The sequence below is a fragment of the Lynx canadensis genome, chromosome D3 (assembly GCF_007474595.2).
Source record: "Lynx canadensis isolate LIC74 chromosome D3, mLynCan4.pri.v2, whole genome shotgun sequence".
Classification (NCBI taxonomy): Eukaryota; Metazoa; Chordata; class Mammalia; order Carnivora; family Felidae; genus Lynx; species Lynx canadensis.
This window is the reverse complement of record NC_044314.2, coordinates 53604126-53629438: the sequence shown is the minus strand read 5'-3', so window position 1 is coordinate 53629438 and position 25313 is coordinate 53604126. Positions and strand designations below refer to the sequence as shown.

General features: G+C 41.9%; 1 protein-coding gene across 1 annotated transcript in view; it reads left to right on the top strand.

Annotated features, from left to right (window-relative positions):
• Positions 1–15364, top strand: part of MYOM1 (myomesin 1) — a 165080-nt gene extending 149716 nt beyond the window's left edge. The window contains 9 exon segments of the mRNA XM_032595461.1: positions 664–777; positions 1470–1557; positions 2702–2740; positions 2830–2935; positions 6175–6338; positions 8538–8574; positions 8823–8845; positions 11375–11430; positions 14531–15364. Of these exon segments, the coding sequence (XP_032451352.1) occupies positions 664–777; positions 1470–1557; positions 2702–2740; positions 2830–2935; positions 6175–6338; positions 8538–8574; positions 8823–8845; positions 11375–11430; positions 14531–14824 (921 nt within the window). The 3' untranslated portion in view covers positions 14825–15364.
• Positions 15365–25313: the final 9949 nt, after the last annotated feature.

Here is a 25313-nt window from a genome sequence, read left to right as displayed (position 1 = left end):
ATACATTGGGGCTTACTCATTCTGTTCTTTTGATAAAGCCATTTGTTTTTGTGACACAGGCTATATTTTGATGTGATGGGATGTGTCTTCTATGGTTCTCAGATATTTATTATTTATTTTATTTAAGTATACATGTTAACATGTACATATCTATTCTTTTCTGTCCACCAGACAATCTTAAAGTCAATTTTTACTGCTAGAAATAGGTGCTATTGATTTAGGTTTATTCATTTGTATCCATTTTATTCTAAACTCTTTACCAATTAAAATTGCTTTCAATTGATCCCTTCGGATATCTATGCCTTCTGGAGTGCCTGGGTGGCTCAGTCAGTTAAGTGTTTGACTTTGGCTCAGGACATGGTCTCAAGGCTCATGGGCTCGAGCCCCGTGTCAGGCTCTGTTTTGACAGTTCAGAGTCTGGAGCCTGCTTCAGATTCTATGTCTCCCTCTCTCTTTGCCCCTCCCCTACTCATGCTCGCTTGCTCTCTCTCTTTCTCTTTTTCTCTCTCTCAAAAATAAATAAACATTAAAAATTTTTGAAAAAAAAGAAATCTATGTCTTCTAGTTTCATGCATTTCTTCTATCCAATGCTACATTAGAAACTAGTTTTGTAAGAGCAGCATTCCCTTACTTCAAGAAGTATAATTATGGCTTTTCTTCCAGGTGGCAAATATTAAGAAGGAGACTCATATTGTGTGGTACAAAGATGAAAGAGAGATATCAGTGGATGAAAAGCATGACTTTAAGGATGGCATATGTACACTACTTATAACAGAGGTAGGTGACTATAAATGTGAAATGTAATTTATTAGTTCTGTACCCTATATTCTTCTAAAAAAGAGATAAGATTCTGTATTCCTTGACTCCAGGCATTTGTTACCTTACTTCTAGCTGCTCCAAAGATCCCTGCCCTGACATCACCCCAAAAATAAACAAACCATAGGAACAGAAAAACTCTCACTTTTTGATAATGCATGGATTTGTCAGATATCCAACCAATATTGGCTAGACACCACAACTCTGGCCTCTCTAAGCTACTTCTTTTCATAGATGGGTGAGGGGCAAGGCAATTAAGTAGATTCTTCTTGGTTTGCTCTTAAGCCTCATGATAACTTGTTCCCTCAAAGTACAGAGACATCAGGCATAGTATTCATGTAAGTATAGGGTTTTACCTCCTTTTTTGTCTAAAAGGCCATATCTTTCAAATATATGTGATCATTAGTTTTTAATATGAAGGAAAAGTAAAGAATGAGGACTTCATAGCCTTAGAGGGTGAAAAATCAGGACCGCTAGCTGGTGAAATGATGATGGACACGTTCATCTGTGAACTCCTCATTGCTCACATAGCCAGATGCTTGTTTAATGTGTGATTTGATGGCAGTTCTATAAACCAGAGGACCTTAAGAGTGCAAACACGGTACTCTGAGGCTGCTGGAAGCTGCAGTGTGGTGTATCCATCCCTCCCTTAGTTTTCCAAGAAAGATGCTGGGATTTATGAAGTTATCCTGAAAGATGACAGAGGAAAAGATAAGAGCAGACTGAAGCTTGTGGATGAAGGTCAGTCCACCAACTGGGGGGGTCCATTTTGTGTGTTCTGTGTACAGGTTACCAGGCTGGTGAGTAAGGCTGAGTGACAACTGAAGTCCTGCTGTGTTTGTCCACAGGTTTTGTTTTAATTGAAACTCTAGCAGAGTGAACGACTGTTTTATTCAAAAATGCTTCACGTTTAGTCTTCATGGATATCAAAAGTGTACTTTAGGCGTTCAGAGAATTTGTAGTCCATAGTCCCCTAGGGTTCCATTTTCAATATAAAGCATCATTTTTGTTTCAACCGTATAAAAAATGTTCCAGGATCAAGAACTACTGTGAGGGGCGCCTGGCTGGCTCAGTCGGAGGAGCATATGACTCTTACTCTCAGGGTTGTGAGTTCAAGCCCCACATTGGGTTTACTTTTTAAAAAGATGTTCACTTAAAAAAAAATTCTATGAAAAGCATGTCGCCAAATAGTCCACTCTTAAAAGGTGGCAAGAAAGATTTATATGTGAACTGTGAAACCTCTCAGGTATTAGCAGAGCAAGAAAGAAATTTCCATTTTTGAGAGACTTCTAAGAACAAATATATCATGATAACAAAGACCTACCTGTGACCACCAAACTTCCAAGTGCATTCTTGGACAAGATCTTTAACAGTATTACTAACAAACAGTGTGAGTCTGACTTCGATTTCACCTTCCTGCTCCTCGTGGAGGCAAGACTAAATGTGCTTATTGACAAAAAGCATTATAAGGCTGAGAAATATCAGGGAGCCTGGATGGTTAATTCATTATGAGTTGATGGCACAGATGAGAAAACTTCCTCTTAGGTAAACTAAGACTTCTTGAGATTTAAGAAGAAGAGAATCCTAAAGCCAAGAACCTTCCTGGAAATCTCACGGTGGCTTTCTCTAGAATGTATATATAGTTACAAAGAATTAGAGGGGGAAAAATATCAGAATAAGAGCAGGGACCTTTTAAAAGTTGATACAAATTAAAGTATTATTCCCTCAAAGAGTACTTATTCTCATTTGGTCAGCAAATTCACCTTATGGCCAACACCCTTCACCAGGCAGGATAATGTTGACAACACATGCTACTAACAATTTGAGATTTGACCTTGGTGAGCATTTTTATGCTAAAGTTCTGTCTGTGACTCTCTATCCACAGCCTTTAAAGAACTAATGACTGAAGTATGTAAGACAATAGGTAAGTTAAAATGGTCTCCCCGTGACATGCTTCATTATGCTCCTGGTTAGGCTTACAGCTGTATGAAATATGCTGTTTTCCTCTTTCAGCTTTGTCTGCTACAGACCTGAAAATCCAGAGCACAGCTGAGGGCATACGGCTGTACTCTTTTGTTACTTACTATCTGGATGATCTGAAAGTTAACTGGTCCCACAAGTAAGTAAGTGGGAACTTCACTGCCCTGTAGAAACTCTTTCTCCATGTATGTGTGTGTGGGTGCACGCGTGCATGGCAGGGGGGCAGAGAGAGGGCAACAGCAACCCTCTGTTCCTCTCATGTAAGGAGCCTTCTTACTTCTCAGGTCTGACGTTGATGTGTGTAGGATACAAGCACCCCCACAATTCCCTTAGGACGAGGTTAGCACTTTCCCTCAACACATACATGGAGAGGCCAGTGATGGCTAAAATCACCTGTCTTTGTGATTTGGGAACTATCATAATCCATACACGTCTCTATAATGCAACCTCCACCTCCAGACGGTAGACCTTGGGCTACCTCTGCTTTGCCGGGCATCCAGATCCAGATTCTGATTCTTCCCTCTCTACCTGCAGCTAACCCCTGCTATGGTCCAGAACAAAACTGAAGCAGCATGCACCAAGAGGCACCACATTTCCTGTTATTTGAACGAATAGCCATTCGCCACAGAAACCTGACCCAGTGGAGTGCCTGAGTTTGTTGTTAGCGTTAATAGCAGTCGGCATAGTTAGGCATTAACTTGTTTCTCATCCACCCCTGGAAGGCTTTGGGGATTTGCTATTACTTTCAGAATGTGTGTTTGAGCTAGACTGAGCCTGCATATCTGTTCTAATCCCAGGGTCCTCTGTGGTGCTATAGGTGAACTCAAGTTCACCTCTGGGATTCTAAGAGCTGAAGTAGGTTTCTAAGTCAAACCAGTTCCCCATTATACTTTTGGCCGTGACCTCAACCTCTGCCCGTCCTTGAAATTTCCTGAGCTGAAAGAGAACTGCAGCCTAGCATAGACATCTGATGGGGTACAGTCCCCTTCAGTCCACTCTTTGGATGCAGACCTCCTTAGCAGCCCCACTGGGCAGTAGGTCACTGTGGCAGCCCTGGGAAGGGGCGCACAACAGTGTTTATCTTCCCTACAGTGGGTGTTTATAACATGGTGGTCACTGCTCCACGCCCTTTCCATGTATGAATTCAGTTAATATTCACAACTCTAGGAAGCAAGTAATTCTCACTCGGTGATGAGGAAGCTCAGGCTCAGGGAGGTGATTTGCCTGAGGCCACACGACTAAGTGGTAGATGGAGAACTGAGCCCAGACAGCCTGGCTCCAGAGCCCCTCATCCTGGCACTACTCTGTGTTCATGTTGCTTTAAAAGTCTAGATTGAACATTTAACCAGAGCTAGGTCCCACAAGATAGTCATTTGTGTTTTCTTTAAAAATGACTTTATTGTGATATAGAACACAGTTTTTATTCGTATTCTTATTCATTTCCTGAGTTCTTAAAAAAACAGAGCGGGGAGGGGGACGTGGGGGTGGGAAGAGAAGGAGTAAAATTCCAATTTGAACGCCTGGGGTTTAATTCCTTTGTTCTATTTCTTTCAGAACATTTTAGGAAAGTAATTATAAGTTAAAATAGATCAAATTCTAGGAAATTCCTCTGTGACAGCTAGGACATCCTAATATATCAGGCTGAAGAATAAGAGAAGATAAATTAACTGAATCATCAATCAAAAGTCTTTACATCATCTTTAAAAGAATTACTTGTTCACAAAAATGAGAGCATTCAGTTTTGAGGAAACTGCTGTTAGACTAGCAAGGCATAAACCTCTGACTCTATTCAGTCTAGTCAGCTGAATGACTGTTTTATGTACCCGGGTACCTATGAAAGATTCAGGAATCAAGGACTCATTGTCTTCACTGTCTTTATGTAAATATGCGGCATAACAGGAAAAAAAAACCTTGAAATGGGCTTTAGTCTTGACTTGGCTCCTATCTTCCTTTGATTCTTGGGCCAGTCATTTAATTTTCTGAAATGTCAGGTTTCTCTCATATGAAATAGCAACAATAATACCTGTTTTATGTCATAATACTGATGGACCCAATGAGAGAATGAAAGTTACGGCACTTTGTAAACCGTGAAGGGCTTTACAAATGTAAGGTATTATGCATATTGGTCAGAGATTAGAGATTTCAAACAGATTTATTATAGCAAACCAGAGGACTATCTATCTTTCTAACTGTCTAAGACATATATATTGCTCAGACTCAAGTCTGTGGGTGCAGAGGGGCTCCATTACTGTTCATTTTATGGCAGTTTAACTTTTAATAGCTTTTAAAGAATGTAGTGTATAAGAAAAATGCTGTGAATGTTTATTTGAAAGCTGCAAATTTTTAGTCGTGATTTTTGTTTTTCTGTTTTTAAAGTTCATTTTGTTTATTACAACTACAAACATAATACATTGCTTCTTTTAGAAAATACACATAATATCATATTACATATCAGAAAGAGTTTATAATATGATATCCTCTCTAGCTTTCCTAGCCATAGGGTAAACTTTTTGGTGTACTTCCAGTCTTTTCTCTATGCATAATTGTTGCTATCATTAAGTAGTTTTGTGCCTTTTTTTATTTCCTCTTGTGTTTACAAACTCTTCGTAAAGTTTCTTTTAGCATCATTGAGAGTATATCTACCTCTACCTCTCTCTTACCTCCTTTATAACAGTAACATGTCTAGGCCATCAGATCACAAAGCAAAGGGTTCTATTTGCTTTCATTCTCTTGTAAAGAATGCAATGTATGTGTCTGCTCATGACCTACTACAGAATTTAGAGAAACTCACGTTCAGGGACAGAGAAAGTGCCTCATTCATTTTGGCAGAGATTCTGCTTTTCATTTACTCTAGGCCTTCCTACCAAGTACATATTTACATATGTTTTAAATAGCTTTGTAACCACGTACATGTCAATAGATTTCAGCCACAGATGAACCTCCTTAAGTCTGCTTTTAATTATTTTGTAAAATCTGATTTATAGCCGTAGACCATCTGCGTGAAATATGCTGTAATATAACATGGAGTTTGGCCTTTTCACTTTAAAGATTCTCTTAGCCCTACAAATAAACCCAAGCAAACCCAAAACAAAGATCATTAATACCACTGAGAAGTATTGGCGTTGCAATCGGCTAGGGCCCCACACTGCTGTTGGGAGTTAAATGTACAGACTGTCAGACCCCCTACCCTCACCCCCGCCCTGGGCCTTGGAATCCAAGTTCTGTGATGCAGGGCCCATAATTTTTCTGAAGCAGAACATATGTGGATCCCATGTTGTTTGAAAGCCTGTAAAACTCTATGGTGGGATCTTCAAGAAAGAGTAAAAATGAGCTCTGGATGAAAGCAAACAATAACAATGTTTTCTTTGATATGAACAGCGGAACTGCTATTAAGTACACAGACAGAGTTAAGAGTGGGGTCACCGGGGAGCAGATCTGGCTGCAAATCAATGAGCCCACTCCGAATGACAAAGGGAAGTATGTAATGGAGCTCTTTGATGGCAAAACTGGACACCAAAAGACAGTGGATCTTTCTGGACAAGGTAAATGGATATTTTGCAGGTTAGAAATTCCTGAGGAGGAGAGGGCTTTTAAAAAAGAATGAAGGGTGACAAGAAGCCATTACATTTGACTATTGAAAGATGATTGGGGATTTTAATAAAGTAGTTTAAATTTAGCGTGGTGGTAGAAGAAAGAATTCAGTGGGTCTTGGAGTATCAGTGAAAAGTATACAGTGGAGACAATAAACATGGAGAGAAAGAACTACCTTTTCAAGGTGCTTACAAAGAAGGGCAGGTTGATTTACAATCACTTGAGCAAGGACGATCACTGAAAAAGAAATGTGTTATGGTGATTGAAATTTGAGCATGTTTAATAGAGTTTAAGAAATCAGTTGAGATGGAAGGATTGAAGGTGGGAGTGGAGGGGAATAACCAATATATCAGTGTTCTGAAGAATGGAAGGCTTGAGATCTAGGGCTGAGGCGGAGGCGTTGACTTTGGGAAGAGCAAGGGATTCCTTTTCTTCAGAAACCAGAGGAGGGTAAATGTGAATTGGCAAAGATCAATATTAAGGAGAAGAGAAGAAAGTTGGAAAAGTTGGGTCCTTATGGCCTCAGATTTCTTGGTCATCTGCTGAGAGAATGGGGGCATCTGGAGAGAAGAGGAAAGAGGAGCAGGAAGTAGTGAGAAACATGGACAAACACAGACCAGAAGTAACATGCAACTATCAACCACAAGTTAAATGGTTAAAAGAGGTGGAAGAGGAAAGCGAGTGTGTGTTCCTCCTGCACCCGTGGCTCTTGATCTGTCAGCCCCAAGGCCTTGGAAGCCACAGGGTCAGGATATTGTACCCTCAGGCTTTTAATGTGTAGCTTACTTATCACCATCCTTGCCTCCAGCTCCTGTTTCTATCATCCTCCTTCAAGCACTTGGGACTCTGCCTTGGGGTGTTCCTTCCACTGCTCCTGTCTAGCTTCTACCTAATATTTTTCAAGGAGACTGTGGACTTTTTCTTCCACTTCTTCATGTACTCAAATGCAATCTAAATATCCCAGAACTCTTAGTGTTTTTAATCCTCAGAGAGTAGATTCACAATTCAGAGCACAGCCTTTTCAGTCCTGCCTTGAGTTATTTTGTGCTGACTCCCCTTATCTTTACCCCCCATCTCCCACTCATTTGGACTGGAAAGATTCAAATGGGAGTGGTTGCCTCCACCTCCCCCCCCCCCCCCACCACTGTGCCTGAGTCACACACTGCAGTGACAGGGGATCTCTCGCATTTTGAAACACAACAGAAAATGGGAAACAGGAAGGGGGTGGATTTAAAAACAAAAACCAAAACCTAAAAAACTTTTTCTTTTACTCTCCGGCTCACCAAAGCATATTGGTTCAGTGATGCCCATGTCTCAGTGTAGTGTGGGCAAAAGGAAGGGCACTGAATGCTTAGCTAGGGGTAGCCTAACTGGCCTACCTCCCCAGACTTGAAGCCTGACTTTGTGCTTATTCTTCCCATCCGTAAAAGCAGGGGAATGGACTGGTATTATGTAAATACTTTCTAGACATAAAATATCATGATTCTCAGACCAAAGAGGAGCTTAAAGAAGAGATGAGAGAGACTTCAAAATAAAGCTGCCTTTTTACCTGAAGCATTCCAAGCGGCTTGCTCTGCAGGCTCAGGGGGGAGAAGAGATTTTAGAACAGTGTAGCTCTCATTTCCTCATCTGCTCTCTTTTATCTCGGCTCCTGGCCAGCTCAGAAGCATTGCTTCGGGCCCACGCTGGCACACACTGTGAGTGTCATAGTTCCTGTGCCCTTTCACACAGATAGACGGGCCAGACTATGCAACATGGAAACACTTAACTGTCCAGCTAGGAAGCTGTGACGTACATGGGGGATGATTTAATAACAGAAAAGCCTTTTTGATGTTCAGGATGTTTAACCACCTTTATTACCATTTTATCTTTGGCAGAGTGAATCTTTGCCTTTCTGTTTGAAAGGATGGTCTTGCAACCGAATTGGGAGCTTCTAAAATCCACTACTTCATCTTTTCTCCCTAGAAAGTATTTGCTTCCCCTGTGAAGTCCATCAAGTTGCAGAGTAAAGGAGGCATAGCCTTATTCAAAGTCAGCTTAGTCATGTCCGGACTGATCACACCGACCTCAGGCTGTGAATTTTAATCCACTCCTGTTGTGTCCTCAGTTCTGGGTGAGAACATTCTAACTTCTCTTTTTTTCTCTTAAAGCATATGATGAAGCCTTTGCTGAATTCCAGAGATTAAAGTAAGTCCCTTGCCATTTGCATGCACTGATTTCTCTGGAACATGGTGTGCTCAGGTATTCCCCCACCTGAGGGTTAGAGAGGGTCTTTTATTTTGGCAAATGCCTAAAAGCAGCACTTCCCACTGCCTTGTTGAGCAGCAAGATGTCTCCCAGGCAATGAAATGCAGTCCAGGTTTCGCCACTTTTGAAGTAACACTAAAACAAAATTCTTCTTTGTTTTCATGTTTGTTCCTGTCTCTCAACCACAGACAAGCTGCCATTGCAGAGAAAAGTAAGTAAAACCCCCTTCCCATTTATTCCTGGCATAGTTTCAAAACATAACTTTCATTTGTTTATTGTGACTGCAGATGGAGAAGAATGAATTTTTTTTCCTTTCTTTTTTCTTTTTAACCTTCTACATGTGTTTTCATTTAGTCTCTTGAGGAAGAATGTCTGTGAAAGGAAGGTCTCAGGTTACATTTTAAGACTGTCACTCAGCTCTTGAGCTAACCACCCAGGTGTCCTGAGAAATCTCTGGGCACAAATTATGCAAGTTGTTAACCACTTGCAGCAGGCACAATGTGTCAGAAAAATTTATATATATTAAAGAACAGAAGAAATAAGAAACTTTGTGGGGTGCCTGGATGGCTCAGTCAGTTGAGTGCCTGACTCTTGATTTTGGATTATCTCACAGTCTGTGGGATCGAGGCCCACGTCAGGCTGTGTGCTGATAGCATGGAGCCTGCTTGGGATTCTCTCTTTCCCTCTCTCTCTGCCTCTCCCGTGCTCATGCTCTCTCTTTCAAGATAAATAAATAAACTTAAAAAAATTTTTAATAAAAAAAAAGAATTTTTGTACATTTGGCATCAGGTAAATCACTATCACTGATTTACTCCTGCATTTTCCTAAGAGCCTTTGTAGGATAAAAGCTGCCAAATAAGGCCTTCTTGAATACTTCACGGTCTGAGTGAACAGATGCCAAACTGTCAAGTCCGTGTACCCAGAAATGTGCTCACTACTAACTTCTGTCAGCTGTTTGCCTCACACATGGAGATTTCTGGAACTCCCTATCTTTTAGGATTTCAGGGGTCATGGACTAAATATTGTAATCATGCAGGTTCTCTCTGAGTGTGTGAAGCAACAATTTGAAAATGGTTGAAGGTTAAAATTGTAGAGTCAGTCCTGAGCTGGAATGGAATGGAACCGTAGGGGACTGAGAAATGAGGTCATCTGCCAGCCTTTTAGTGGCTCCAGGTCATTCAGGATGGAACTTTTCACCTTTGACTTGCACTGCTTCCCGCCTCCTTCCTGCTCCTTCCCTCTTCCTGCCCTTGTGCTGGGTTTGTGTGGCTGCTGCTAGTGGTGAATGGGGCAGGCACCGGGGCCCACTGTGGGCCAGAGGGGAGCGCTCCTTGTTGGTACCCAGTGTGCCTCTCCTGCTCCTGTACACACGCACAAGCAAATCCAGTGTCCACAGTTGGTAGCTACTCCCCATTCTCAAACTCTGGTGGGCAAGGAGCCTGACCTTCCTTCCAGTTCATGAACTCTTTCTGAAATTTCTGTATCAAAGCAGTTTAGAGCTGGAAGAGACTTTAGTGCTTTTCTAGCCCCATGTGTTTAATCTTTTATATGTTGGGGGATGCTTCATTCAAACACCATCTTTCACGCAGATCCAGTATCTGTGTGAAAGATATTTTACCAAAATGGGTAAAAGCTGAGTTAGCTTCATTGGAGTTGGGATGGGGTCTGAGCTCCCTGACTCAGTGCCCCTCCTCAGAGGGCCCCTAGAGGAATCCCACGGATGCTGTGGAGCAGGGCTGGGTGACATCATGTCCACAGCTGTAATGCAACCCTTCCTCCACGCCACAGATTAGGAGACTGGGGTCCACACAGGTGCCCTGCTTGATATCACACATCGGGTGTGGCAGGAGCCAAATGATGAGTTGAACTTACAAGTGGTGCAAGGTGCAATGGAATCAACAGGAGAAAGCAGTGAAGATTCAAGACTCATTCAAAGCTTTAGTCTTCTGACTTCGGGATCTAGAGTCACACGTTAATTAAAGTAGGCCTAAAATTGAGAGTGTGGTGGCTACTGCTTTAGTGGCAAACAGTATCCCTTTGAGCAGATTATACAAAGGTGTTCTTCTCTGGGGCTGGGCCAGTCACACCCAGAGCATAGGGCTTAGTGGGGGCAGGGGGGCAAGAGGTCAGCTCTGGATTTCAGCACCCTTCCCACACCTCGCCCCCTCAGCTGGGGCCCTTGCACTCATGCCCATAGATCGTAGCCCTACATACCAAGAACTAGTAGGAGACAAGAAAGAAAAGCTCTCTAGAAAAGTCCACAAAGAAAGCCCACAATTTGCATAAACCTCCAGATCTCATGGCATATAGCCTCCAATTATGCAACTTTTTTTTTTTTTAATCATAGGGAAGCCCATAAAGGAGGCCAAGCAGAGTTGGAGGCTGTCCATAGAGATCTGCTCTGCCTCCTCGAGCTGAGCCCCACTGAGCTGCAGAAGGGCCAGGGCTGAAAATAGCTGTGAAAATTATAGAGCAGGTCTTGATGCCACAAAGCCATCCATCTCAAGCTGATAATTTAGGCACAGATAGAGGCACCCATGCACACAAAGTATCTGTATGAGGAAGGGTAACATCCACAATCACTGGATCATTTTCTTATTTTACATATTAGAAACAGGTATAAAGGAATTATAAGGAGAAGGAGGCTAAATTGGAAAGTTAGTTCCCTGGGGTGGTTTTGTGAATGGGATCACTGACGCTCATCATTTCAGTGATTAACCAGAAATGCCTATGCTTGCAGATCGTGCCCGAGTGCTGGGTGGTCTCCCCGATGTGGTCACCATCCAGGAAGGCAAGGTAAGCATGCACCACTCCTGTCCTCACGTCTTCCACACTAGCAATGGGTTCCAGTGGCCCAGACTTTGTTCTAAGCAAGTCCCCACCACTGCTTCTTAGGGTTCATTTCAGAATAGCCAGATTCAAAGCACAAACCAAGTCTGTTTTTTAGGCCAAGGATCAGGATACAAGTTCGCCTTACACAGGCCCATGTGGACCACAGAGTCTATTTCCAGAGGTGCCCTTTCATACCATGAGAAGCAAAAAATGTTTGATCACAACTATATGACAAACACAAATGAAGAAAGATGTGAACGTTAATACCTAGTGGAAAATAGGCTGTCCTGTTAAATACTTCACCTCTGAAGGGAAACATGCTGCTCAGCGAATTTCTGTTGCCTCTATTTCAGTTGAAAGCTGATTTCTTTCCATTTAACTTTAAACTGGTATTTCCTGGCTCTGTAATCATCTCTCTGAAAAGCAATGAACATAATTTCTAACCTGGAGTCATTCTCTTCATCCCTATGTATCATGAGACAAATTTCAGGGGTGCCTGAGTGGCTCTGTCGGTTAAGCTTCTGACTTCAGCTCTGGTCATGATCTCACAGTCTGTGGGTTTGAGCCCCGCATCGGGCTCTGTACAGATAGCGCAGAGCCTGGAGCCTTCTTTGGATTCTGTGTCTCCCTCTCTCCCTGCTCCTCCCCCGCTCTCACTCTGTCTCTCTCTCTCAAAAATAAAATAAACATTTTAAAAAAGACTAATTTAATAATCCAGCCATAGGGGAGGGGTACCTGTAGTGGCACAAAACCTTTTCCCACCTCAGAAGGACACTGAAGACATTCAGTAGGTAGACTAGGGATAAAACAAGGCATGTAGAAAGGCTTTAGTGAGAGGCAGGTTTCATCCAGCTAAATTTCTTTGCGGGTAGAATATGTGACCACAGCTGACTTTAAGCTCAACCACTGCAGGGTTGCAGGTTTTCATGTTCCTCATCTAATGGGGTTCAAAATATTCAGCTCACTAGGTTGTAGTGAGAATTAAGAGATAGAATGTATATGAAAGCACTTTGTGATCTATAATGGCAATAAATCTAAAGTATGGATAGTAGTTTTCCATGACACCTAAGGTATTTGAGAGTTTGGTTTGGTTTTGTTAAAAGTTTTAACCCTCAAGGCGTGCCTGGCTGGCTCGGTCAGTAGACATGCAATTCTTGATCTCAGAGTCATGAGTTTAAGTCCCACATTGGACATGGAGCCTACTTAAAAAAAAAAAAAAAAAAAAAGTTTTAACCCCTAAGTAATCACAGTTTCCAAAATCATGTACCTGATCCACTTGGGTAAGTTTAATGGCAATAGCTTGACTATTTTTCTTGTTGAAATTTGTTTGTAGAATAATTCAGTAAGAAATGCTAATTAACCATGGAAAGGAAACTGATTTCTTAATCTCCTGTTTTTAAACAATACTCTTATAGAAGAGATAATAAGTGATCATATAAGACTCTTTAGAGAAGAATATCCTTTTCCCTGTATGTTGTGAGCCCTAGTTCTTTTTCTTATAGTTTCTGGATTTCAGTAAGAAAAAAAAATGCAAGAATGGAATTTAAAATGTGAAGTAAATTCAGAGAAACGCAAATTACAACCACAATGAAATATCCTAACACACCTATCAGAACTGCTAAAATAAAAACAGTGACAACAACAAACACCGATAAGGATGCAGAGATACAGATCACTCATACATTGCTGGTGGAAATGTAAACCAAGATTGTACAGCCACTCAGGAAAACAGTTAGACAATTTCTCAAAAAAGGAAAACATGGATTTACCATATGAGCTAGTAGTTGTACTCCTCAGCATATATCATAAAGAAATTAAAATTAAGTTCAAATAAAAACCTGTATACAGATGTTCAGTAGCCACTTTAGTCATAATAGCCCCAAACTGGAAACAGCCCAGATGACCTTTATAGCCACACACACACACGCACACGCACACACACCATGGCACACTATTGACCCATAAAAAGGGACAAACTACTGATATCTGCAGTAACTTGGATGAATCTGCAAGGAGTTGTGCCAGGTAGAAAAGGCAATCTCAAATGGCTACATACTATACGATGCTATTTATATAATGCTTTGGAAAATTCCGTGTTGGAAATGGAGTGGGTGTGGGTATAAAGGGCAACATGAGAGATCCTTGTGGTGATGGAAATGTTCTCTGTCTTGACTGAGGGACTAGATACATGGACCTAGACAAGTGACAGAATTGAATAGAGCCACACACACACACAAACACCAATGAGTGCAAGCCAGACTGGGGAAACCTGAATAAGAACAATGGATTCCATCACTGTCAATGTACTGGTTGTGTTCTTATACTATCGTTTTGTAAAATGTTACTGTTGGGGGAAACTGCGTAAGGGCACATGGGATCTCTCTATTACTTTTTACAACTGTTTATGAATCTACAATTACTCTTGAACTTTCAACAGAAAACTATGGTAAAGTAAAACTGCAGGCCTAAGCATTGATCTTTTAAAATAAGAGGGTTTCAGCACAGATCGTAGTATAATAAGATATCAGGAAATAGGAATACATTTTGGTAGAGCACCTTTGCAACTGCAACAGACTGGGTGGAGTTTTGGGGGAGAAATAAAATGAGGAAGGTGGAACCTGAAAATCAGTCCCATTATCTGAAACAGCTGTTAGGATTCTGCTGCCGGGCTCTGTGAGGCAGACAGAATGCAAAGTGAGCAGGTGGTAATTACGGCAATGAGATTTCTCTACCGAGACAGCGTCCAGATGCCACATGAGAACAAAAGGCATATCTAGGTGTTTACGAAAGCAAGAGTGCCTGTGGGACCTGGAAGCAAACTCCTTCGTGTGGTTCTGATGATAAGCACTCCCAAAGCCAGAAGGCTGAGGCCCTACAGAAACCTACTCAGGACTGAAGTCAAATTGTAATCCACGCAGGTGCATATGCCACGTAACTCCACCCATCATTCCATGGGTTTTATATTTATCCTCCTTTGGGTCCTGCTGGACCACCAGAAGGATACTTGAAATTGGATTATCGTACCAAATATATTTCCTTCCCTCTGATAAAACCTGTTTTGCAGGCGCTTAATCTCACCTGCATCGTGTGGGGTGACCCGACTCCAGAGGTGTCCTGGCTGAAGAACGAGAAGCCTCTGGTCACAGATGACCACTGCAGCGTCAAGTTTGAGGCTGGCAAGACGGCCTACTTCACCATCAGTGGGGTGAGCACCGCCGACTCCGGCAAATACGGGCTGGTTGTGAAGAACAAGTATGGCTCGGAGATAAGCGACTTCACTATCAGTGTGTTCATCCCAGAGGAGGAGGCAAGGAAGGCCACTGAGCAGCCCCAGAAAGGCAACAAGAAGTCCAAGTGATGGGAGACCGCTGAGAGTGTGCGCAGGGGCAGCTGCACTGAGCTGCCTCGAGTTACTTGTGTGCAAATGGCTTGAGTTAAGCATAAGGAAGTCTTCATGCTTTCTACTCCCTATTTTTGTGCTGCTTGGGGGAAAATTGTGAAATCTTTTACTCCTGTAAAAAAGCATCAACTAACAACATTTTAATAGTTTTTCTTTATCTGCAAATTCTGTGTTAAGAAAATACCATTGGTAGCACAAACATTAGGAAATGGTTTTAAGGAAAAGGCCAGAATAAAAGTCAGAGGGACGTTGAACGATGGTCAGAGAGCAGACGACTGTGTTGTGGAGCAGAGTTTGGACTTGGCTAGACTTTCCCCGGTGAATTCTCATGGGTTGCAATCATACTTCAGCATTTTTGTCAAGACAGGGATGAATTGTTAAGCCAACCAGTATGTTTCGTGTGTTGTTACGATAGTGACGTGCATTTCTATTGGCGGTCTTGTGATTTGGAGCCTCCTTGGTATTAATAAACAGTCCTCACACCTCTCCTCTTCCCCATCAGTGTTTCTCTTATTCTTCCTGTTCGGCTGCTCAGTTTAGTGGTCTCTGGTGCATCCTTCTCATTGCTTCTTATAGCGCATCTTCTGATGTAAATTCCTCTTGGTTAAAGTGGTACTTTCATGGAGCACCTGGGTGGCTCGGTTGGTTGGGCGGCCAACTTTGGCTCAGGTCATGATCTCACATCTCGTGGGTTCTAGCCCCACTTCGGGCTCTGTGCTGACAGCTCAGAGCCTGGAGCCTGCTTCGGATTCTGTGTCTCCCTTTCTCTGTGCCTCCCCCACTAGCACTGTGTATGTGTCTCTCTCTCAAAGATAAATAAATGTTAAAAAAAAAAAAACATTTTTTTAAATAAAGTGGTATCTTCACAGACTTGTCAGAGTCATCCAAGGTCAATTGAGGATCCAGGGTGTAAAATTGAGCTGTCACTGTACATCTGGTGGCTTATTGTACGATCAAGTCTATTCCATTGTTAAGATACCCAGAGTAATTGCATGTAATGTGTCAATTAAGGATAATAAGATGGTGTGGGAGTCTAGTGCCAGAATTGGCGAATAAGGGTGCACAGCTAAGAAAAGAAGAACCCTGATTCTGAGTTCAGAGAACTGCCAGCTTTGGAGCCTGCCCCTCTTTGCAGGGCTTGCTGGCAGACAGCATTATGCTTTAGGAAATTTGATTCTTCCTCCATCACTACCCCACAACCACCTCTACCACACACATTCACACGCACACTCATGCTCACTCACACACCACTAGAGGAAAACAGTAATGGTAAAAGGAGGTTTCCCTTCTCCATCCTCCTGCCAAAGGTCAGGGATGGGACAACTGACCCTCTTATAAGTTTGGAGGTACACCTACACATCTCCTTTGCAACCTTCAGGACCGGAAACCCCTCATCTGACTGTTGCTGATTCCCGCATGCAGCCAAGTGCCCCCTGCTGCTGCTGTGACATTGAACACCAGTCAGCGGAGAGATGCTGTGCTCTCACTAACAGGCATGGCAAGTTGATGAGCTTCCCAAGGGTCAAAGCCAAGGGCGGCTGACCTTGTGTAGTCTGAAGCTTTCCCCCCTTCAGCAAGAGGGCTGTCTCTGGACAAGAAGACCTAAGGAAAGTGGACACCAGCAGGGAAGCCAAAGAGAGGAGAAAGGAGTAAAGCAGGGGCAGTTCTGCATGCAAGGGAGCTGTGCAGGTGAGAGACCCCCAAGACTCTCCTCCACACCTCAGATGCCCCCCCTATGAGAACCAGCAGCAAAGTCGCCAGTGTTAGGGGAAGGGAAGGAGGGAGGTGTGCGTGTGAGCAGAACCTGCCACCCCCAGTCCCAGTTCCAGTCCACTGGAGCCCAGACCAGAGAGAAAACAAGAAGGACGTTGAATCCCAACAGTGTGTCCTGAGTTCTGAAACTGTGTGAAAACTTGGGAAATCAAAGTGTGCATCACCAAGATCCCTGCCATCCAGTTCCGAGGGACTTGATGGAGCAAGGTGGCACGTAGGGGGAGAAGTGGCTTTCATATTCATAGCTCTATAAGCTGAGACTTCTCAACAAGATGGTTGTAAGAATTATTTCAGCCATTGTAATGACAAAGCTAAATCAACTACATTATGGTTTGATGGTTTATGTAAAAAGCCACTGTTTCTACAAGGGAAAATAGAACAAAAGTGTAGATCTATCAATTTAATGATGCTGAAAATCTAACTCATGAGAATTCATGGATCTGTGACCTGCTAAATGTGAGTTACTGGTACACAAAGGATCATATTGAAGCACAAAAAAAACTCTTCAGAGTTTTGTTTTTTAAAATTAATATTTACTCTATTAAAGTAATGAAGTTAAAAATCTAGTTCTTCCTAAATCCTTGAAGGTTAGCTTTAAGATCTTATTTTTCTATTTAAAAAATCTAACCATTGAAAAGATTTAAGGGTGCTTTAATAGTATAACTAAATTCCCTTTAACTTGTTAAGCTGTATTTATAAATTAATATATTTGCTTTCCATTTTAGGTACTACTATTGTCTGACTTACCAAACAAAAACTTTCCAAAAACTTAAATAACCTTACTTACCTATGAAACTGAGTATATAGATGTGGAAGATTTTGAGTTCTCTTAAATTTGTCATTTGGTGTATAAACTTACTAATAAGTCCTCCACATAAAATTACAGTTAAACATTTTAGGTTAAAATCATAAAGCTGAGCTATTACTGGGATAAATTATCTAAAACATCCCAGGTACCTAAGAATCAAATATGTCCAGATGCCATAATGCAAAAATATTAATTCTACCTAGATCAAGCTCCTCCAGCGAGAGACGTGGCTCCCGTTGCTGGAGATGGGTGGCTGTCCACCAAGATCCTGCACAAAGCTGGGGTACACAAAGGGTAGCTTAGTCAAAAAAAATAGGAATGGTAAAAATATCATCAACTGACAGAGAAGCTATATGGAAGCTTGCCATCTGCCTGGGGGTGGTTCTGGGTAGAAAAACAAAGTTAATGGATTCCTGAAGCCAGTACTGCATGCTTGTGGGGTCCAAATTTACAGCACCACATGGTGTAGGAATCTCAAGCCAAGAGTTCCCATAAAAATGGCCAATGTCTGGGGCCCTAGAGAAGCAAATGTAAAACTACACCACAAGGGACTTCTGTGTCTGCCCACAAAGGATTACTGTTATGGAAATTGTCCTCCTACCATAAACAACTAGAAAACCAGGCAAAATATATGGGGGAAAAAACTGTTTAAGGAAGGGCACCAGCATGCAGACATAGAGGACTGTTATCCCGAGAGAAAGAGAAAGAGAAATGAGAGATCTGTGATTGCCTGGACGGAGCATTGCCCTGGACAGAGTGTTCAGGCTGGAGTTCAACCGGTGGGAATCCAGACAGAGCCTGACAGTCTCATTGAGCTGAAGGCGCAGAGACCAAAGCTCAAAGAGGCTGAGGCGGCTAGAATTTGTAGAGAAAAAAGGATAGGGAGAGAGTGTTGCATAGAGGAGCAGGGCTGGACAGCTGTACATGGGTCTCTGGCTGAGCACTGCTCTGTGAGTGCTGGGGAAAGAGCTGCGGGGAAGCAGGAAGCCGAGCAGTTTTTGCAGCTCACACAGGTTGGGACTAGTCCTTCCTCCCACCAGCCTGAATGAAAAGACTTTGTAATATGTGGAACATCATGAGCGTCCTCAGAAGTTTCTCACCTTAGAAGCAGGGCTAAATTAACCCTACACTAAAAGCCACTCTGGACCCACCTTCACAAAGGGTAAAAGCAAGCCTCAAAAGGCTCAAATATCTATCCTAATCTAATGGTGTGTCAGAACAAAGTGCAGCAGAACTTAAATGGATGCATTATCCAACAGTGTGAAATTCATTCTACAGGATATCCAATAAAGAAATCAGGAAGCAAACCAAGAAGCAGGGAAATACGACTAACAACCAGGAGAAAACTACATTTAAAATAAATAAGGGGCGCCAGGGTGGCTCAGTCAGTTAAGTGTCTGACTTCAGCTCAGGTCATGATCTTACGGTTCAGGAGTTCGAGCCCCACGTCAGGTTCTGTGATGACAGCTCAGAGCCTGGAAACTGCTTTGAATTCTATGTCTGCCTCTCTCTCTGCCCCTCCCGCCCCTCAAAAATAAATAAACATTAAAACATTTTTTAAAAAAGATAAATAAGTCCTGGGGATACAATGTATAGCATGGTGACTATACTTAACAATACTATATCATATATATGAAAGTTGCTAAGAGAGTATATCTTAAAAGTTCTCATCACTCAAATAAAGTTTGTAACAGTGTGAGGTGACGGATATTAACTGAACTTATTGTGGTAATCATTTTACAATACATGCATATGTCTAATCATCATGTTGTATATCTAAACTAATACACTGTTTTATGTCAGTTATATCTCAATAACATTGGAAAAAATACTTTATACACAAGTATTATGGAAATATCAAGAATAATTCAATATAAATTTAAATTATTTGAGCAGATAATGAAAATCCAAAATAAATTTTAGTAATTTTAACACTATGTAATCCCAACAGCAAATATAATAATAATTTCAAGAAAAGATACATAAGTAGCTTTTGAAATATGGCAAGCTGTGTGTATATCAGCAATTTGTTGGTGGATTGTAGGAATATAACTTGAAATGTCATCAGTATAATTTTATAATCATTAACCTAAGTTAGCAGATCTCTATAATAAATATAATTTAGCAGATCTCTAATAAAATAATGCATTCTGGAGTCAGGGAGGAGAAATACATTAATCAAAGCAAATCCAGAAATGACAGAGATAATAGAATTCGCAGGCATGGACTTTAAAACATCTATTATAACTACATTCTATATTTTCAAGAAACCAGAGGAAAGATTGGATTATTAAGTAGAGACATAGAAGAATACCAAGAATGACCAAGAGTCATAATAAATTTGCTGGAGAACATTGGTGAAGACAATATCTTAGATACAGCCGGAGAGAAAAAGACATCATGTGCAGAGGAATGAAAGTGAGAATAGCAAAAGACTTCTCAGGAGAAACTATAGAAGCCAAAGGACCATGGAACAAACTCTTTAAAGTGCCGAACAGAAAACAAGCAAAAAACTCTCAACCTAGCATTCTCTACCTGCAGAAAATATTATTAAAAAATTAAGGCAACATAAAGACTTTACCTGACAAACTAAAGCTGGGAGATCTATCACCAGCAGAATGCTCTCTGCTCTCAGATCTTTGTCAATTCAGGCACCCCCGGTTCATGAGCTTCCCCCAAAGTCCAGTCCCCATCCACCATACTGTCTCAGGAGATGTACCTCTTCCTCACACACCCAGAAACAGGGACCACAATGCCAAGAGGGGCTTTTTATTTCTCTGAAAAGAAAACTGTACCAAGGGAGAAGAAAACAACTCATTCATTGCTGGAGCAGAATCAAGAAATCTGAAATCCTCCTCTCAGAAGAAAGTTTCAGCAGTGTTGAAAGTAAAGATAAAGAAATTATGGCAATGGAAAAAAATCTGTGTTTCCTTCTCAAAACTTAAGGAGATGGCAATGACCTGTACCTTATGCCAATAAAAATATAAGCTATCATTTTGTTCTACTCATTCATTCATCAACGAATATTGACTTGGCACTGGTCTGGTCCAGGCCCTGTTCCTCACAGGCTTCCCAGCATGACAGGCTGAACCTCAGTAGTGGGGAGAACACCCTTGGCCTCTAAAATCTCTGCCTTCTCACCAGGTTTATGTCCAGTGACAGTGGAAAATCCCAGGCAGCTTTGCCCTCTGCACAGACTCTCCCAGAAGTCATGGAACTGAACTGGGGTGAGAACTGTTTTTTTCCGTCTCTCTGGAGGGGGAATGAGGCAAGACGAGAGCTGCCGGGTGTGTGGGAGGCTGGAAGCCAAGGACAAGGAAGGGAAAGGAAAAGAGACTATTGGCTTCTATGCATCAACTTCACATCTATAAGAATTAGACTATTTTGTGTCAACACTTGTAATTGGACTTCTCAATTTTACATTTCTTCAGTCTTTTAATATTAATTTTGTTTCTTACCTAGGCTACATCATGGTTAACATTTCAAAAACTTGCTGCACACTTCTAGCACTATGTTAAAGAAGGCTATTGCCTTAAAGTATGAGGCACCAAAGAAATAGAAAAGCTGTAAGTAAATATATAACTTAGTGTCCTATTTTTATTTTAATAAGTGTTATACAACAATTTATTACTGTTGTAGCTAGAGTGATAAAAGAAACTATTTGTATTTTAAAATATGGTCATGCTCAAATCATTCTGCCTTATAAAACAGAGACATTTGGTTGTCCCTAGTTCTGCTAAAATCTGAGTCAATGACATTTAACAACTTTTATGAAGTAGAAGTAGATTGATCTCTGGTAGAGCAGAGATGCAGAGCCAATTTAATACTTTAAATTTAAATTTAAATACTTTCTACTTTAATAATATGAAACTAAAATAAAGGGAAAAGTTTATCACCACAAGGCAGAAGATATTCTGTAAGTGTTCAGATCTCTGTTGATAAATAAAGCAAAATAAATCAAGGTACTAGGAAAAGTTAAAAATCTTGAAACACATTACTTGAAATATTATTATAGTGGTATGTTCTAGAGATAGAGTTGTATATTATTATCATTGTATTGTTTGTATTACAGATATACTATATATTTATATATTATGTATTATTTAGAGATACAGTTGCATATTATAGTTGTATTATATTTTATTAAAGTGTATATTATAGAGATATACACATGATAACAATTAGGGGGCTTGAAATCTCAAAAAAATTGCATAAAGACCTTAAACTAGCAAGACATTTGGAACTGTTCCTCATTTCTGTGGAACTGCATTTACAAAAATGCAGTGTGTCTCTTGACAACACAGGAGATTTTTTATAAAGACATCATTCAAAACAAAAGTCAAACTCTGGGAACTCCATTTAAAATGAAGTAGAAAAAAATTCAAAAAGTGTCTACTTTTCTAGCCTTTAAAGTATCTCATATAGAAATCAATTGAGTCACTGCAAAAAAAAAAAAAAAAAAATCCAACCCATCACTTCTGCTGTGGACCTCTTGTGTGGGTTCTTGAGAATTCCACGTCATTATAGCATGACATTCTTCTCTCCACTAAAGGTATCCATCTGCCCATATAAAGGCATACATTAATTTCATGGTTCTTCCACTCAGGCTTTCAACATGCTCACCTTCAGTAGCTAGCAAAACTTCCACTAAGCATGTAAGGTCTTGCAATAAGTCAATTATTAGCTGGGGTGGGAAGGCAAGGTGCACGGCGGGAGGGGGGGCAGGCTTAGCTCGCTTCTCCTTAGGTGATCCACTTCAGGAGGGGCCCTGTGGCAGCCGGAGGGAGTCAGATCCGCTGCCGGAGGTTTGGCTCCGCAGAAGCACAGAGTTGGGTGTTTGCGCGGAGCGAGCAATTTCCCTGGCCGGAACCGGTTCCCTTTGGGATTTTGGCTGGGGGATGGGCGGGGGAGATGGCGCTGGCGAGCGCCTTTGTTCCCCGCCAAACTGAGCTCTGTCGTCCGGGGGCTCCGCAGCTCACCCTCCCTTTGTCCTCCAGCCTTCCCGCTTTCCGAGCAGAGCTGTTAACTTATGACCTCCCAGACGCTAAGTCGCGCTTGCTGTCGGAACACAGTCCGTCAGGCCCCTCCGCTTTTGCAAGCCGGACTCGGGGGCTCTGCTTGGCTGGCGAGCCGCCCCTCCGCCCCGGCTCCCTCCCGCCAGTCCGTGGAGCGCGCACCGCCTCGCCGCCCTTCCTACCCTCTTCCGTGGGCCTCTCGTCTGCACTTGGGTCCAGTGACTCCGTTCTGCTAATCCTCTGGCGGTTTTCTGGGTTATTTAGGCAGGTGTAGGTGGAATCTAAGTGATCAGCAGGACGCGCGGTGAGCCCAGCGTCCTCCTACGCCGCCATCTTCCTGCGCCCCAATAAGTCAATTATTGATCAGAGATTTGGGGAAACTTCTCAATACTTGACTTCAAGTATGAAGCATAGGTCAGTTTGGCGGTCACTGTTAACATTCATGTTTTCATTCAACAAGTATTCAGAGCAAAGACTGTGAGGACACAAAGGTGAATCAGATGGAGAAACTTAGATGCTCACCCCTAACTGATGAGAGGGCAGGAACATGAAGAACCATTATAAGCAACGAGTTCACAAGGAAAATACAGACAGCAGGCTGTTATCTGAGTTCAAACGAGGGATGCAGTACTTGCTTTATAGTGATAGGAGGATGAAGGAGAAGGTGGGATACAGGATTCAGAACAGGCCTTGCGGAAGTAGGAGGATTTTTTCTGAGCTCTGATGAGCCCATGGGGTTTAGCCATTTTGAGACTGAAGAAAGAAGTATTTCAGTTAGAAATCACTCGGCACCATGAACACATCTCAGGAGCAGACAAGTCTACACAGGAATAAGCTGGAATAAGTGCTCCCACAGAAAGGAAGTGTCCAGCAGAATTTTTTCTGTCCTTGTTATGGGCTGAATTGTGTTCCCCAAGATTCATGTTGAAGGCTTAAGGCCTGGTACTACAGAATGTGACTATATTTGGAAATGGAGCCTTTTAAAGAGGAATATAATGAAGTTATTAGGGTAAGCTCTAATCCAATATGACTGGTGTGCTTAATAGAAGAGGAGATTAGGACACAGACACACACAGAGGAAAGACCATGTGAAGACACAGGGAGAAGACAAACATATACGAGCCAAGAAGAGAGGCCTCAGAAGAAACGCTGCCAACTCCTTGATCTTGGACTTCTAGCCTCCAGAACTGTGAGGAAATAAATTTCTATTGTTTAAGGCCAGTCACTCTGGTACTTTGTTATGGCAGCCCCAGCAAACTAATACAGTCTCCATCTAGACATTAGACTTTAGACATTCACCTGGTTTGGATCTGGCTTGATTTCCCAGCTCTCTATCTTGCTCCAGTTTATAACTCAGCCCAGACTCGTGGACCACTCATGGGGCATCTCACCAGCATGCCCTGACCCATTAGTCATGCATATGACACAAAGCAAAATACAGCAATAGAGGCAGCGATAAACATCTCCTGAAGCCCTACGAGGCATGGAGCATTCTGTAATTTAGCACTGGGTCACTGTATTAGTCTTCTTAGGCTGTGATGACAAAATATCATGGACTGGGTGGCTTTGATAACAAACATTTATTTTCTCACAGTTTTGGAGGCTAGAAGTCTCAGGTCAAGGTTGCAGCCAATTCAGCTTCTATTGAAATCTCTCTTGCTGGCTTGCAAATGGTCACCTTCTCACTATTTACTCAGGTGGCCTTTCTTTGGTACGGGCATGCAGACACCATCCTTTTGGATTAGGACTCCACCCTTATGACCTCATTTAAGCTTCAATGTCTCCTAAAAGCCCTAGCTCCAAATGCAATTACATTAGGGATTAGAGTTTAACCATACAAATTGGGGACGGGGGCAATGCAATTTAGTCCACAGGAGCCACTGATATTTGTGTTGCAACTACTAATTAATAAGTACTTACAATATTCCAGGTACTGTTTTAAGGATTTTAGACACTGAATCCTTTTACTAAGTCTATAAGGAAGATACTACTATTGGACTGCTTTTCCAAATGAGGAAACTGAGGCACCAGGAGAGACATAACTATTAAGTGGTTACACTGGGTTTTGAGCCTAGGCATTTAGATTTCAAAGTCCACATTTTTAATAGTTAATTATACTCAACTGCCTCTAGGTTACATGTGGATAGAAATATATTCATAGTCTGCAAGGTATGCCAAAGGACTTATCATCCCCAAGGGGCCCCTGGGTGGCTCAGTCAGTTAAGCATCTGACTTGAGCTCAGGTCATGATCTCGTAGCCTGTGAGTTCAAGCCCTGCATCAGGCTCTGTGCTGACAGCTCAGAACCTGGAGCCTGCTTCAGATTCTGTGTCTCCCTCTCTCTCTCTAACCCTCCCCCACTCACGCTCTGTCTCTGTCTCTCAAAAAATGAATAGATGTTTTAAAAATTAGAAAAAAAAGAGGACTTAGCATCCTCTAACCTTTGCCAGGCAAAGGTGGGAGGGGAGGAACAACTGGGCTTTCTGGCAAACCGAGTCTCTCCGGAGAGATGCCCTCTCCCCTGTAGCCCCCACATACATACATATAGAAGTGCTGGACAAAATGTAACAAAACTGTTTCTAAAACATAGGGAGAAGAAAGAGAAATCTCTCAAAAGTAAAATGCTTGAGGGCAAAGGCATTGTTTATTACTAATTCTCTAAGGTTTAGAATTGTGCTTAGCACATTTGGATGCATTTGATAAATGTTTGTTGAACGAAAGAAACTAATTTTAAGGGCTAGAAAATGAGCGGTAAGCTCAAAGCCAAGTAAGAGTAAAATTGGACTGAGGAACAAGGTGTTAGAACTCGACACAAGCTTCAGGAGTTGGGAGCTGGGGTTTTGATGTTCATG